We start from the raw sequence: 16,026 nt of genomic DNA on the forward strand, positions 1-16,026 counted from the left end.
TGACTGATTGAAAGTGAAGTTCCATGATTCTTGACTGCTAATACTTTTGATACCTCATTGAGCATAAACTCACCCCCTTTCCGTTACCTTTTGTTTTCCTTTCAGGGAACAACATTTTTTATCCGTGATTTTGAAGAAGGGAGTAGAGCGAGTTATAGTTATGTTTTTAATTAAGCTCCTCTGTATTAGTAAACCCTAATTTGTGCTGGATACATTAGGGATATCCGAGCTTGTATTGCTAGTTGATATGTTGAAGTTTTCAATGTACGGATATAAGTGTTTAAATATGTCTCTTCGGTTTATGTGGTTGAAATAGTACGTTTTTATGGTTCTGGTGAACTTTCTTGTATCCGTTGGGGAAATCGAACGAGTGTGAAACTTGAACGAGGAAGGAAAAAATTTGACCGGATTTTGATGTGGCCGCAGTCCTTTGCACTTTTCATTGGAGCATTTACTCATTTCGTTTAGTGTATTGTTGTTTCCGATAGTTCGTATTCATGAAGTTCTTTTGCAAGTCATGTAAGGTTTACGTATGTTTTGGATCCGCAGTCCTGACGAGAGTTGGGCAGGCGGTCCGCCGACCCTTTGGTTCGCCTTAGGGGAAGGCGAGGCCGTCACACTGCGGGCTTCATTGCCCAATGCAGACTAGTTCTAAGGAATTGCAAAGCAGTTATATCCTCTTTAAATTCAAATAGCATTCTTTTCGGTTCCTGTGGACAAGTCCAAATTTGAAATTTTGAATGGACCAGCATGGAATACTTGATTTTATGCAAGACAAATATTGGATTGAACGTTCTTAGGGGAATTTCATCAAGCACTCATAAACATAATAAGCATAGTGCTAGTAACAACGCCTTCATGAATAGCTAAACAAATTAGTCTTGTTTAATGAATCCCGACCCCAAATAGATTAATGATCACTGATTCATGTAAATTATTCTTATGATGCTGGACCTGTGCTTTTTTATCTGCTGATTTGAGGTACAACTTTTTTGTATGACGTCGTCAGTGAGAAGTTGCGTGAAGAATGCCACCGAGATTGAGCTAAAGCGTCTTCTGCTGCCAAATAGGGGTTTCAGTTGCAGGCCTTGGTATTGGATCAATAATTAATCAGTTCTCGAGGGTTGACATGAGATGGGGTGGTAGTTTGAAGTAGAGGCGGCAATTTGGATTGAGATCCATTTATCCATCCATATAATCCATAATTAAATGGATTTGGATTATCCATTTATAGTATTGGTTTTAAATGGTTGATCAAAATAAAATCATTAAATTAAATGGATTTATATGGATTATCCACAAAAATCACTTATATCCATTTATATTAAATCCATGGTTAGCTCATGGACACCTCTCCCTTCTTGCAACTCTCCAAAAAATTGACCCAAAAGAATTTCCAAATATACTTCTGTTCTGCAGCCATTAACCTCAGTTTTATCAAGAAAAATTTAGGTGAAAGCTCATCTGACAATTTAAGACTAGTAGAACTTCATTTGCCAGACGTTCCTGAACTTCCTCCATGCTATCACACAACAACGAAACTTCAAACTAGAGGTGGCAATTTGGATAAATGGTTCATAATTGGTTTTGACTTAATAGATGGTGGATGAAATTTATCCAATCCATTTAGATCCATTTAATAAATGGATCTAAATAGATTAAATAAAAACCAATTATCCATTTATAATCCATTTAAATATTTTTGTTACTTTTTTTCTGTTACCTTTTCTTGTTACAAATTTAACATCATTTGCAAAAATGAAGATAGAAACTAAATTAACACCTCAGCAACAAGAGCAGCTGTCTGACTCTTCAAGGCCCACTCTTCAGAAGGATTTGCCATTTCAGACATCAAATCAACTGCCATTTTAGCAGAGTTCATTTTTTCTGTAGGATTGAGTTCATCCTAACGTAATCGCACCAAATGCTTTAAGTAGGATAACATTAACAGTCAAATGCAAGTAATCCAACTTTGTAGAGTTTAGTCAAGCCTGATACAACTGCAATGGTATTTCACAAAGAAACCTCCCAAAAGGTCATTCTTTAGCAGTATCTTGCAGAAAGTTTTTGTTCCTTTTTTTCGCACCGAATAATTATGAATAAGATGTTGTTAGGGATCTAGTCCATTCCAATAGTTCTTTTATATTTTTTAGACGGGTTAATTCCACTTTGTCCCCCCAAACTTTGGACGATTACCCACTTCAGTCCCTAAACTTCAAAATGGGACACTTAAGTTCTTAAACTTATAAATACCTCCTACTTAAGTCCCTAAACTTATAAAATGGGACACTAAAATCCCTAAACCCTTATTAAATAGGACACTTCGACCACCAACGGCATTCAGGATTTGTTAACAATTTTCCTTAAGTGGGAGGTATTTATAAGTTTAGGGACTTAAGTGTCCCATTTTGAAATTTAGGGACTGAAGTGGGTAATCGTCCAAAGTTTGGGAGGACAAAGTGGTATTAACTCTTTTTAGACTTCTAAAAGCTCTTGTAAATAAACAAACACTTCTGAACTAGAAGCAAAAGAAATGATCCAAAATTAAAACCGTATTCCCTCGGTAGTCAGTTCATACATGCCTTTAAGTTAATCAATGTATAAACTTGAAATGAAGGTTTTCTTTATACCAAAACAACTTTGCTGACCCTTGAAATAAGAGAAGCTACAATTTGGTTTCACATTCTAAATATGTTAGATTACCTTATTTAAACAAAGATGACAAGACTTGCTTATAAATTGCAACAATTGAGATGCTGATGAAGGCAAAAATAATCCAGAAGACTCTGTTATTAATTAACATCTGTCAAGGACAAATGCACAGAAGGGAAATACTTTCATGCCATAAGCCAAGTGAGCCTGATCATACAACTATGATCCACCAAAAGACAAGCACTATTTGAGGTATCTTCCAGCCTCACTTGATGAAATAAATATCTCAAGTTCTTTTACAATATTATGCTGGCTCAAGTTGGCAGCCACTGAAAAAGTGCTCTTCCCAAAGTGGGACTTCTCACCATTAACACTTCTCCTCCAAAACTAAGGCATGGCATCCTTGTAGCAGACCAGCCCAAGTAAAACCGCACAATGTGCCCGAAGCAAAAATCATTTTGGTATATTCTAGCCTGGCTACCATCAGTTACTTCATCCCTCCTGCTTCCAGTTTCTCCATCTTGAGATGCAGTTGCCTCCTTGCCTTTTCCCCAGATCACAAGGCAAAGGCCTATTATGATGATAATGGATCCTATCAAGTTGTTATACAAGATTATCGAATTCAAGTCGGATATGACAATTTAATTAAAACATAAAAATGTTTCAATGGAAATATAGATGTACTACAGATCATAACCTTCCAAACACAGCTTCTCTTTTAGAAAGAGGGATCCAGCAAGGGCAGTGAATACTAGTCCCAAATGAGTGAAAGAAGACACAAACAAAGGGCCTTTCATCATTGAGCTCCAGAAAACTGCAGCCACACATAGTCCACAACTGACAATTCCCTGCCAGAAAGATTGTATAATGAAGATTTCAGAAAGATTTCTGGCAACAAACAGTAAGACAAATTGACATTCGAAAGCCATTGCTTGTTAAGGCAGCGATACCAAAGCCATTATTGAAATGTTAGGCTATTCAAGTATGTATTTTACGACAGTGACAATCCAGTGCATCATCAAGAAGCTGCAAAACTAGAAACCATACCAAATAAGCAACAACTAGGAGTCTACAATCCCATCCAATCATCCATGAAGACAATTCCCTCTCAGTAAATATTGCAAGAACACCGGTCAGGATTGATCCACTGAAACACATCAATGCAGTACTTGAATAGCATGGGTAACCAGCAAATGCTACCTTTTTTGATGAAACGACAACAAAGTTCCACGTGCATCTCATACAAATGAAGAAAATCTCTTATGCTAAATCCTTGTTATTTGTTAAATGCTAACAGAAAGAAAAATGCTTGTATTCTTCAACCCCACCACTGTATCCTTTGATCCAAAGGAGCCCAAAAGCTTGTATTCTTCAACACTCTTCACTTGCAAGATTCAAAATGCTTGAGCATATTAGATGTTCCAGAATTACCTTTTAATGAATATGTTTGTGCACACCATTTACACTTAACTTTTTTCCTTCCATCAGCAGTCATTGCTACAGTATCAAAACCATCCCAAGCAATTGATGTTTGCCTCCTAATTCGCTTGGCTGAACTTTCTCCGGTAGCCTCTCCACTTTCAGGTATAGAATCTATTGATGAAACTCGCTCAACATTGTGCTCTTCTTCTCCTTCCATTTGAACAAGTGCCTAATATTCATTGCAGCAAAGAATAGAAAAAAAATTCAGATCTCATTAAGTGCAAAATGATAGCAAAAAATACTAGAGGCTCTGTTTGAAATTTAAGTAGGGACTCCTGGTGAAAAGTTTATACTCATAGTCAAAACACTCCACAGAATTGGCTGATGCTGCCTATCTTTACAGTTTCAGTTACTTAGAGTGACATCAAAACAGCAATATGGCATACTAATTTATTTCGTATGAGAGTCTAAACTATCTATGCTTGCAGAAATGGAGACTCCAGGCAGAGGCAAACGATGAGGCTAAAAGACTTCTTAGTGCTGAACCCACATCTGCAGAACAGGTTCCAGACAAATAATGGCCGACATTTTCTAGCCAGGTACTCTGATTATTATGTGGTTACACATCCACTTCCCCATACTTGGCATGCAATAGACTGCTTTAGATGGAATTTGGTATCAGGTCCATTCCTGTTTACGATGGCTGACGCATTACAAACATTATGCCATTGCACTGAGTTGAGCATGGTCGTGTGGAATGTAAGTGATGGCATCACAAACCAATTGTTTACACTCGCTAAAGGCTGCGGGCTTCATTGCCCAATGCAAACTTGTTCTAAGGAATTGCAAAGTAGTTGTATCCTCTTTAAATTCAAATAGCATTCTTTTCGGTTCCTGTGGACAAGTCCAAATTTGAAATTTTGAATGGACCAGCATGGAATACTTGATTTTATGCAAGACAAATATTGGATTGAACGTTCTCAGGGAAATTTCATCAAGCACTCATAAACATAATAAGCATAGTGCTAGTAACAACGCCTTCATGAATAGCTAAACAAATTAGTCTTGTTTAATGAATCCCGACCCCAAATAGATTAATGATCACTGATTCATGTAAATTATTCTTATGATGCTGGACCTGTGCTTTTTTATCTGCTGATTTGAGGTATAACTTTTTTGTATGACGTCGTCAGTGAGAAGTTGCGTGAAGAATGCCACCGAGATTGAGCTTAAGCGTCTTCAGCTGCCAAATAGGGGTTTCCGCTGCAGGCCTTGGTATTGGATCAATAATTCATCAGTTCTCGAGGGTTGACATGAGATGGGGTGGTAGTTTGAAATAGAGGTGGCAATTTGGATTGAGAGCCATTTATCCATCCATATAATCCATAATTAAATGGATTTGGATTATCCATTTATAGTGTGACGCCCCCACTTCACTCTATGGCGAACCAAAGGGTATCAGTGGGACGCCTGTCCAATTCTCGTCAGGACTCAGTATAATTTCAGTTCAAACTTAAAGGATAACGACTAATAATCAAAGTCGAAATAAAGACAAGAAGTCATTTCCATATATGAATATTCAATCTTACATCATAAGTTTCAAAGTACATTCACTTTCCCAAAATATACAACTTCTAAAAGATGTCTAGTCCAATACATTTAAAATCCTAATAAAAAGTGTCTCAAGTTGACTTTTCCATAACTGTTTCCATCTCGGCCCCTGCTAAGGAAAACAAATCTAATGGGATGAGCTAACGCTCAGTGAGACCAAGAAAACATGCAAACGCATAGTTCATGTAGCAATAACATTTAAGCAAGAAATAAAGTTGTAACATTCAAATAATTCACAAATTTCAATTAAACACATTCAATGAGGATACAGGAGCTCTCAGGAGCTAAGTTCCACTTGCTTCGCCAAGCCTCGATCGAATACCTTCCCGTGATGACACTCCATCAACCGGGTCGGCATTTAAGTCCGTAGAACTCCACTTACTCCACAGTTCCGTCCACCATACACCGCACTGGACCCTAACTTCTATAAAAGACACTACTACGCGAGTAGGCCAAGCAAGATCTCTCAATAGATCAAGTTTACAATTATCTCATGGTTCACCAAGCTTCTTGATCAAGCCCTTGCTGGCTCGAGTCGCAAGGTCGGCCAATTGAGAGTTGGGCGTCCCCCAGTTCAGTTATAAGTCGAGGAGATTCACTCCAACGACATGTAAACAGTTTAAATACAGTTCAGTTACAAGCAGTTTAGTTCAGTTGTTCAATCAGTTAAAAGAGAACGAGTGCAATAAAGTACACACTCGACTCAACAGTAATAAACCATTCAGTCCACAAGAAGCAATTCACATAATTGCAACAAATCATGCACTTGACACTCACCAATCAAAGTAAGGGAGTAAGTACTCAAACAAGCATTTAGGCGTCCGCTTCGAGATCCTCTTAAAGGTCCCCTTGAGCGCCTGAGCAAATAGTAAATGGCTATCACCCACTATCGCTTATAAACCCCTTATTAACAAGGAAGATTGTACACTTGTACAATAGTAAGAAAATATCATGAAAGAGAGCCTTAATTACTCGTAAATCGAGACTCAAAAGTGGGGTTTAATAACACAAGAAAAACTGATTTCCTCCACGAAATCTAGTTTAAAATGGTCAATCAATATCAAAAGATAGGGAAAAGTTTCCAAAAACTCATTTCCCAACAAGTCGGAAAATTTCAGTTTTGCACGTCAAATTTAGAAAAATCAGAACTTGCACTCAATAGGCCCAAAATTGGAAAACTTTATACCGTTGGAATCTTGGTTCAGAATACTAAAAGTTTCTAGAAGACACTTTTCTAAGATTCTAAATGGAAGACATTCAAATTTCAGCTCAAAGTGGCTGACTTGAGCATACAAGACAGTTTCGGTCATGTTTTTCGGAAAAATTCGCAGAAAGTGAACTAGCCTCTGAAATTCGTAACACAACAAGATTTCCAAACAGGATTTCGAACACGAGAAACGGAACTAAATTTGGAGTCTTGAGTATCAAGATATAGCAGTTCAAAATCGGTAAATTTCCACTACTAAACAGTGAATTTTTCAGATTTGAAAGTAAACTTTGGGACATCATTTGGGTATCAAAATGGTCTTAGAATAACACTAAATTTGGTATAATTCAACTTTCAATGAGTACTACTCCTCTATCAAATTTCACATAAAAACTCATACGGGAAGGTAGTTAACAAAACTACCAAAATTTAGGAAATTCTTAAAGCAAATCTGTTTTCTTGCTTTCTTTTCCTTTTCAAACATTTTACCCAATGAAATCAGTCTCATTTTAGTTCATTTGTGAAACCAAGGTCCAAGAAACATTTCATAAGCAATTGATAGTGGGTCAACATCAAAATTTCGAAATAAAGCATCTCACAAACAACTAAACCAGTCGACTATCAAGAAGAAAAGGTTTTCCAGATTTCCAGCTTTGGCACAGTTTATAAATTGAACCATATCTCACTCAATACAACTTGAAATTGAGAATGGTTGGTGGCGTTGGAAACTAGAATGAAAATGCTACATTTCATCAGAATAAGTCGCTTTCAAAATCAGTTCATAAGTGAGAGGAAATAGAGCCACAAAAATACAGCTCCTACCTTCTCTCGGATAGACCATCAGAACAGGACATCAAACTTTGCCGAATCACTACGGCTCACTCATTTCGAACTATAAAGTGAATTTTATACCGTTGGAAAGATACAAACATCTAGTTTCAAATGCCAGAAATGACAGTCGATTTTGACTTTTGTATAAAGAGTTATTTTCGATCAAAGTGGTACTGTTCAGATTGCCAGAACACATTTTCCAATTTTCTTCGAATTTCGAAATTTCAAGTTTTGCTCAACCAATTCAAATGATTTTTGGTAGAAACTTTCTACACACCATATACAACATATATACATCAGTTTCACAGTCATTTGAGTATCAAAAATTCAAAATATAGGCAAGGCAATAACAGGACATATTCGACCAGCATCCATGCGCAATTTTCCTTTGGCCTTTCCTTCATTTCTCACCATAATCTTTTCATCTACACACATAACAATCATATTCAAGCAATTACACCTCAAGCCAGCTACCTAGAGGTCACCACAAGACCACTAGCCTAACATTTAAAGCAAGAAAATAGATTCCTCAAGTCCTCTACCTAGTTTCATGCTTAGGATTGCAAACCCTTGCAAATCCAACCATAAATCTTGTATTAAATGGAGAGATTAAATGAGTTGATGGTTACCTCCTTAGATCTTGAAGAAACCAGAAATTTTGACCGAAAATCTCCCAAGAAAACCCGCAAGAAGTTGTCCTCCTTCAAGCTAAAATTGCTCTCCAAGTGGTATGTGAGTTGTGTGAAGAATTTGAAGTGAAATGGTAGCAAGACTTGGAGTAAAAATGATGAAGCTTTCTTTCTTCTTCCTTTGAAGGTTTCGGTCGAGCTTAAGAGAGAGAAGAGAGAGTGTGGTTTGTTGAGTGAAGCTTCCCTTGGAAGCTTAAGGGATTTGTAGCCAAAATTTGAGCAAAAGTCAACTAGGAATAGTGCGCGCGCGCGGTATCATACTACCGTTTTCTCTCTTGTTTGTTTCACTTGTGCACTAAACCTCCAAATGTAATTCCTTTAACACTATAATTATTCACTCTTAGTAGTCTAAAATAAATTTCTTGAATCTCCATTTAACCGTTCCAACTCGAAATACGCGAACTTCCGATTCGCGCGCGATAAGGAGAAATTTAAAAGGAATTTGTGTAACGATAATATAATTGACTAATACCAGGGTAATTAACTTATAAAATGACTATTTTAAGAAATAAAACATAAGCCCTCAAATCTTCAAGATCATTGCACTCTCGGATCGAATATTGCCTCGAAAAACGTGTACTCATTATTCCATAATAAACGAGTCTCAAAAAAAAATTAATTTGCTAACGGGGTGTTTTTTTTAAATATTAGTAAGGCATTATTCTATTTAAATGGATTTAAAATGGTTTAAATAAATTATTTGGAGAAAACGGCTAAATAAATATTTAAATAAGCCAGTAAAATAAGATAAAAATAAGAAAATTTTCGGGTTCTCACATATAGTATTGGTTTTAAATGGTTGATCAAAATAAAACCATTAAATTAAATGGATTTATATGGATTATCCACAAAAAACCACATATATCCATTTATATTAAATCCATGGTTAGCTCATGGACACCTCTCCCTTCTTGCAATTCTCCAAAAAACTGACCCAAAAAAATTTCCAAATATACTTCTGTTCTACAGCCATTAACCTCAGTTTTATCAAGAAAAATTTAGGTGAAAGCTCATCTGACAATTTAAGACTAGTAGAACTTCATTTGCCAGACGTTCCTGAACTTCCTCCATGCTATCACACAACAACGAAACTTCAAACTAGAGGTGGCAATATGGATAAATGGTTCATAATTGGTTTTGACCTAATGGATGGTGGATGAAATTTATCCAATCCATTTAGATCCATTTAATAAATGGATCTAAATGGATTAAATAAAAACCAATTATCCATTTATAATCCATTTAAATATTTTTGTTACTTTTTTTCTGTTACCTTTTCTTGTTACAAATTTAACATCATTTGCAAAAATGAAGATAGAAACCAAATTAACACCTCAACAACAAGAGCAGTTGTCTGACTCTTCAAGGCCCACTCTTCAGAAGGATTTGCCATTTCAGACATCAAATCAACTGCCATTTTAGCAAAGTTCCTTTTTTCTGTAGGATTGAGTTCATCCCAACGTAATCGTACCAAATGCTTCAAGTAGGATAACATTAACAGTCAGATGCAGGTAATCCAACTTTGCAGAGTTTAGTCAAACCTGATACAACTGCAATGGTATTTCACAAAGAAACCTCCCAAAAGGTCATTTTTTAGCAGTATCTTGGAGAAAGTTTTTGTCCCTTTTTTTCGTACCGAATAATTATGAATAAGATATTGTTAGGGATCTAGTCCTTTCCTATTGTTCTTTTATATTTTTTAGACTTCTAAAAGCTCTTGTAAATAAACAAACACTTCTGAACTGGAAGCAAAAAGAATGATCCAAAATTAAAACCGTATTCCCTCGGTAGTCAGTTCATACATGCCTTTAAGTTAATCAATGTATAAACTTGAAACGAAGGTTTTCTTTATACCAGAACAACTTTGCTTGACCCCTGAAATAAGAGAAGCTACAATTTGGTTTTCACATTCTAAATATGTTAGATTACCTTATTTAAACAAATATGACAAGACTTGCTTATAAATTGCAACAACTGAGATGCTGATGATGGCAAAAATAATCCAGAAGACTCTGTTATTAATTAACATCTGTCAAGGACAAATGCACAGAAGGGAAATACTTTCATGCCATAAGCCAAGTGAGCCTGATAATACAACTATGATCCACCAAAAGACAAGCACTATTCGAGGTATCTTCCAGCCTCACTTGACAAAACAAATATCTCGAGTTCTTTTACAATATTATGCTGGCTCAAGTTGGCAGCCACTGAAAAAGTGGGCTAATTACTTAGAATGTAGGTAAGAAAAAAAAAAGTTTGACACATGCTGGGTATAAATCTATTGTTGTCGGGCTGACAAAGCCCGTCACCTAACACCAAATTTTTTTAAAAAAAAATATGTCCGGTGCTGGGCTGACACAGCCCGACACCTGACCCAATTTTTTTTTTTTAAAACATGGCAGGTGCCGGGCTGACACAGACCGGCACCTGACACCAAATTTTTTAAAAAAAAAGATGTCAGGTGCTGGGTTGACACAGCCCGTCACCTGACCGAATTTTTTTTTTTCTAAAACATGGCAGGTGCGCATCCAGTCAAAAGTTTTGCTTTGGGACTTATTAGGGACTTACCCGGAAGTGTGTCATCTGGGATTTGAGGCATCTGCGTTGGGACATATTACTTTGGGACATATACGTAATTGCTTTGGGACATATTACTACGAATTGTGTCATCTGGGATTTGAGGCAGTTGTATTAATCCATCTAATTGTGATTGCTTGCTTCCTCTTGCACCAAACTTCCCAATGTTCCTTCGACCTCGTCGTGAACGTCCCATGGTACAGTAGGGTTTGGGACAGGAATCTCATGCGGCCATATGTAACTGTTTTGTTAACCGAAACCATGCAGCTATATACAACTCTTTTCCTTTTAAATGGATATTATTGGGTATATTTTGAATTAGGTCTAATTCCATATTTTACATACCCATTCCAACCAGATTAAACTTGGGTATGGGAGCCCATTGGATCTTAGAACTTTTTGCCAGTCTAATAACAATGCACAGCAGAAACTTTATTAATATTTATTTCAAGTGTAAGTAGGGTTACACTCCATTCCCTGGATCACTCAATTTATTCCTTTCTTTAGAAACTTTATTAATATCTTAAACACCAATAAAGCTCAAGAAAAAAATTCATACATATCCTCCACCAACGATTTAGACGTTTCAAGAAGAAACCTATAATTGATTGACCCTAATAAAACACCAATTATACATACTTGGTAAACAAGAAATTAGCTAATAAAACACCACTTACCAATAAGAAAACTATTAGAAATTTTGACTTAAATATAACCCTTGGAAATTAAATAAGAATCTGCTTTCTTTGTCCACTCAAAGTTGTGATACTTCATTTTGCTACCCTTAATGTCCGTCCTTTGCGTCTAATTTATCCAAATTACATCATCTCCAAACCCTTGATCCTAATTTTTAAACCACTCGTAATGAGTGGGGGAAGCAAAACTTTCAACAAAAAAAAATGGACTAGGGATAGGTATGGTTAGAAATTTCATATCATTATTGTACTTTCTATATTATATGGTTAGAAATTTCATATGATTATTGTACTTTCTATATTATAGTATGAGAATGGCTGGAAAGAAGAAATCAAATCCTGCATGTAGATCTAACAATTAATCTAATTAAATATTAGTTAAGATATATTTCAGGTATCATATTTTTTAAAATATAAGATTAATTAGAAAAGGTAAATAAATACAAGAGAAAGTATGTAAGATTAAATAGAAAAAATATATAAATGCAAGAGAAAATAATAATTATTAGTATGTATATATATACATGGCAAATGTGTAACATTGAATTCATCCCTCTCCTGCAGTATCTTTCTTAGTATTTAAGTACACTCAAAACATTTTTGGGGAATCTACACATTGTTCGGCACATGCATTGCAAAAGTGGTCTTTCCTTAATATTTGGTCCAAATAATACATCAATTATAAAATACTTGGTAAACCAGAAATTAGCTAATAAAGCAACACTAACCAAATAAGAGAACAATCCCAAATTTGACTCCAATAAAACACCTAGAAATTAAATAGGAATCTGCTTTATTTATCCACTCAAAGTTGAGATACTGCGTTTAGCCACCACTAATGTTCTTCAATTACATCTCCCCCAATTCTTGATGCTGATTTTCAAACCATTGGGGAAAGCACAGGTAAGTGAACTCAGCGGCAGCTTCCACTTTCCAAGACATGCCATGTAATGGTTTGTAAAGATCAAAGGGTAATTAAACTATCTGGACGAGATGCCTTATATTCTTTGCAATTTTTTACCGCTAACTAATCAGAACATTTCTCCATTACTTCGCCAGATCCTAGTTTTTTTCTAATTAGCAAAAAAAAAAAAAAATTTCCATAATAGTTGTCACAAGATCTAACTCAGGCAGGAATTCTTAGCTTTAGGAATTCTGTAGCTCTGCCAGCTTTTTTAAAAAGCTCAAAAATTTGGGCCCGGCACCTGCCATGTTTTTTAAAAAAAATTCGGTCAGGTGACGGGCTATGTCAGCCCGGCACCTGACATCTTTTTTTAAAAAAAAAAATTTGGTGTCAGGTGCCGGGCTGTGTCAGCCCGGCAACAATAGATTTATACCCAGCATGTGTCTGACCAATAAGTGTCTGACTTTTTTTTTTCTACCTATATTCTAAGTAATTAGCCGAAAAAGTGCTCTTCCCAAAGTGGGACTTCTCACCATTAATTCTTCTCCTCCAAAACTAAGGCATGGCATCCTTGTAGCAGACCAGCCCAAGTATAACCACACAATGTGCCCCGAAGAAAAAATCATTTTGGTATATTCTAGCCTCGCTACCATCAGTTACTTCATCCCTCCTGCTTCCAGTTTCTCCATCTTGAGATGTAGTTGCCTCCTTGCCTTTTCCCCAGATCACAAGGCAAAGGCCTATTGTGATGATAATGGATCCTATCAAGCTGTTATACAAGATTATCGAATTCAAGTCGGATATGATAGTTTGATTAAAACATAAAAATGTTTCAATGGAAATATAGATGTGCTATAGATCATAACCTTCCCAAACACAGCTCCTCTTTTAGAAAGAGGGATCCAGCAAGGGCAGTGAATACTAGTCCCAAATGAGTGAAAGAAGACACGAACAAAGGGCCTTTCATCATTGAGCTCCAGAAAACTGTAACCACACATGGCCCACAACTGACAATTCCCTGCCAGAAAAATTGTACAATGAAGATTTCAGAAAGATTTCTGGCAACAAACAGTAAGACAAATTGACATTCGAAAGCCATTACTTGTTAAGGCAGCGATACCAAAGCCATTATTGAAATGTTAGGCTATTCAAGTATGTATTTTATGACAGTGACAATCCAGTGCCTCATGAAGAAGCTGCAAAACTAGAAACCATACCAAATAAGCAACAACTAGGAGTCTACAATCCCATCCAATCATCCATGAAGACAATTCCCTCTCAATAAATATTGCAAGAACACCGGTCAGGATTGATCCACTGAAACACATCAATGCAGTGCTTGAATAGCATGGGTAACCAGCAAATGCTACCTTTTTTGATGAAATGACAACAAAGTTCCACGTGCATCTCATACAAATGAAGAAAGTCTCTTATGCTAAATACTTGTTATTTGTTAAATGCGAACAGAAAGAAAAATGCTTGTATTCTTCAACCCCACCATTGTATCCTTTGATCCAAAGGAGCCCCAAAGCTTGTATTCTTCAACTCTCTCCACTTGCAAGATTCAAAATGCTTGAGCATATTAGATGTTCCAGAATTACCTTTTAATAAATATGTTTGTGCACACCATTTACACTTTACTTTTTTCCTTCCATCAGCAGTCATTGCTATAGTATCAAAACCATCCCAAGCAATTGATGTTTGCTTCCTAATTCGCTTGGCTGAACTTTCTCCGGTAGCCTCTCCACTTTCAGGTATAGAATCTATTGATGAAACTCGCTCAACATTGTGCTCTTCTTCTCCTTCCATTTGAACAAGTACCTAATATTCATTGCAGCAAAGAATAGAAAAAAAATTCAGATTTCATTAAGTGCAAAATGACAGCAAAAAAGTACTAGAGGCTCTGTTTGAAATTTAAGTAGGGACTCCTGGTGAAAAGTTTATACTCATAGTCAAAACACTCCACAGAATTGGCTGATGCTACCTATCTCTACAGTTTCAGTTACATAGAGTGACATCAAAATAGCAATATGGCATACTAATTTATTTCGTATGAGAGCCTAAACTATCTATGCTTGCAGAAATGGAGACTCCAGGCAGAGGCAAACGATGAGGCTAAAAGACTTCTTAGTGCTGAACCCACATCTGCAGAACAGGTTCCAGACAGAAAATGGCCAACATTTTCTAGCCAGGTACTCTGATTATTATATGGTTACACATCCACTTCCCCATACTTGGCATGCAATAGACTGCTTTAGATGGAATTTGGTATCAGGTCCATTCCTGTTTACGATGGCTGACGCATTACAAACATTCTGCCATTGCACCGAGTTGAGCATGGTCATGTGGAATGTAAGTGATGGCATCACAAACCAATTGTTTACACTCGCTAAAGGCTGCGGGCTTCATTGCCCAATGCAGATTAATTCTAAGGAATTGCAAAGCAGTTGTATCCTCTTTAAATTCAAATAGCATTCTTTTCGGTTCCTGTGGACAAGTCCAAATTTGAAATTTTGAATGGACCAGCATGGAATACTTGATTTTATGCAAGACAAATATTGGATTGAACGTTCTCAGGGGAATTTCATCAAGCACTTCATAAACATAATAAGTATAGTGCTAGTAACAACGCCTTCATGAATAGCTAAACAAATTAGTCTTGTTTAATGAATCCCGACCCCAAATAGATTAATGATCACTGATTCATGTAAATTATTCTTATGATGCTGGACCTGTGCTTTTTTACCTGCTGATTTGAGGTACAACTTTTTTGTATGACGTCGTCAGTGAGAAGTTGCGTGAAGAATGCCACCGAGATTGAGCTTAAGTGTCTTCTGCTTCCAAATAGGGGTTTCCGCTACAGGCCTTGGTATTGGATCAATAATTAATCAGTTCTCGAGGGTTGACATGAGATGGGGTGGTAGTTTGAAGTTTCGTTGTTGTGTGATAGCATGAAGGAAGTTCAGGAACGTCTGGCAAATGAAGTTCTACTAGTCTTAAATTGTCAGATGAGCTTTCACCAAAATTTTTCTTGATAAAACTGAGGTTAATGGCCGTAGAACAGAAGTATATTTGGAAATTCTTTTGGGTCAGTTTTTTGGAGAGTTGCAAGAAGGGAGAGGTGTCCATGAGCTAACCGTGGATTTAATATAAATGGATATTTGTGATTTTTGTGATAATTCATATAAATCTATTTAATTTAATGATTTTATTTTAATCAACCATTTAAAACCAATAGTATAAATGGATAATCTAAATCCATTTAATTATAGATTATATGGATGGATAAATGGATTTCAATCCAAATTGCCACCTCTAGTTGTTGTGAGGGTGGGTAATTGTCCCATCCCCCTCCCCTTCCCTTCCCTCAACTTTCAAAATTAGAAATTAGGCTTGCAAGTTTTTTTTTCTCTTTTTATAGGTTTTCATTTAATCACA

General features: G+C 36.3%; 1 protein-coding gene across 2 annotated transcripts; it reads right to left on the reverse strand.

Annotated features, from left to right (window-relative positions):
• Nucleotides 1-13,094: 13,094 nt before the first annotated feature.
• On the reverse strand, nt 13,095-15,605 carry LOC113763819 (WAT1-related protein At1g68170-like). 2 transcript variants are annotated; one of them, XM_027307765.1, is made up of 5 exons: nt 15,335-15,605; nt 14,190-14,409; nt 13,806-13,905; nt 13,455-13,606; nt 13,095-13,357 (listed from the first exon to the last, which is right to left on the reverse strand). In XM_027307765.1, the coding sequence occupies exons 2-5, from the start codon at nt 14,216-14,218 to the stop codon at nt 13,144-13,146; spliced, it is 495 nt and encodes a 164-aa protein (XP_027163566.1). In that variant the 5' UTR covers nt 14,219-14,409; nt 15,335-15,605; the 3' UTR covers nt 13,095-13,143. The 2 variants fall into 2 exon arrangements, with proteins under 2 accessions (XP_027163566.1, XP_027163567.1); XM_027307766.1 differs by lacking the exon at nt 13,806-13,905.
• Nucleotides 15,606-16,026: the final 421 nt, after the last annotated feature.

This window comes from Coffea eugenioides, chromosome 2, assembly GCF_003713205.1.
Source record: "Coffea eugenioides isolate CCC68of chromosome 2, Ceug_1.0, whole genome shotgun sequence".
In the NCBI taxonomy this organism is placed as follows: domain Eukaryota; kingdom Viridiplantae; phylum Streptophyta; class Magnoliopsida; order Gentianales; family Rubiaceae; genus Coffea; species Coffea eugenioides.

Bases quoted from the DNA above. Each gene is read 5' to 3' on its own strand.
- LOC113763819 (XM_027307765.1), bottom strand. From the start codon at position 14,218: ATGGTGTGCACAAACATATTTATTAAAAG. The intron at 13,906-14,189 runs GTAATTCTGGAA...GATGTGTTTCAG, and splicing joins ACAAACATATTTATTAAAAG to TGGATCAATCCTGACCGGTG. The intron at 13,607-13,805 runs GTATGGTTTCTA...TTTTTCTGGCAG, and splicing joins TCCTAGTTGTTGCTTATTTG to GGAATTGTCAGTTGTGGGCC.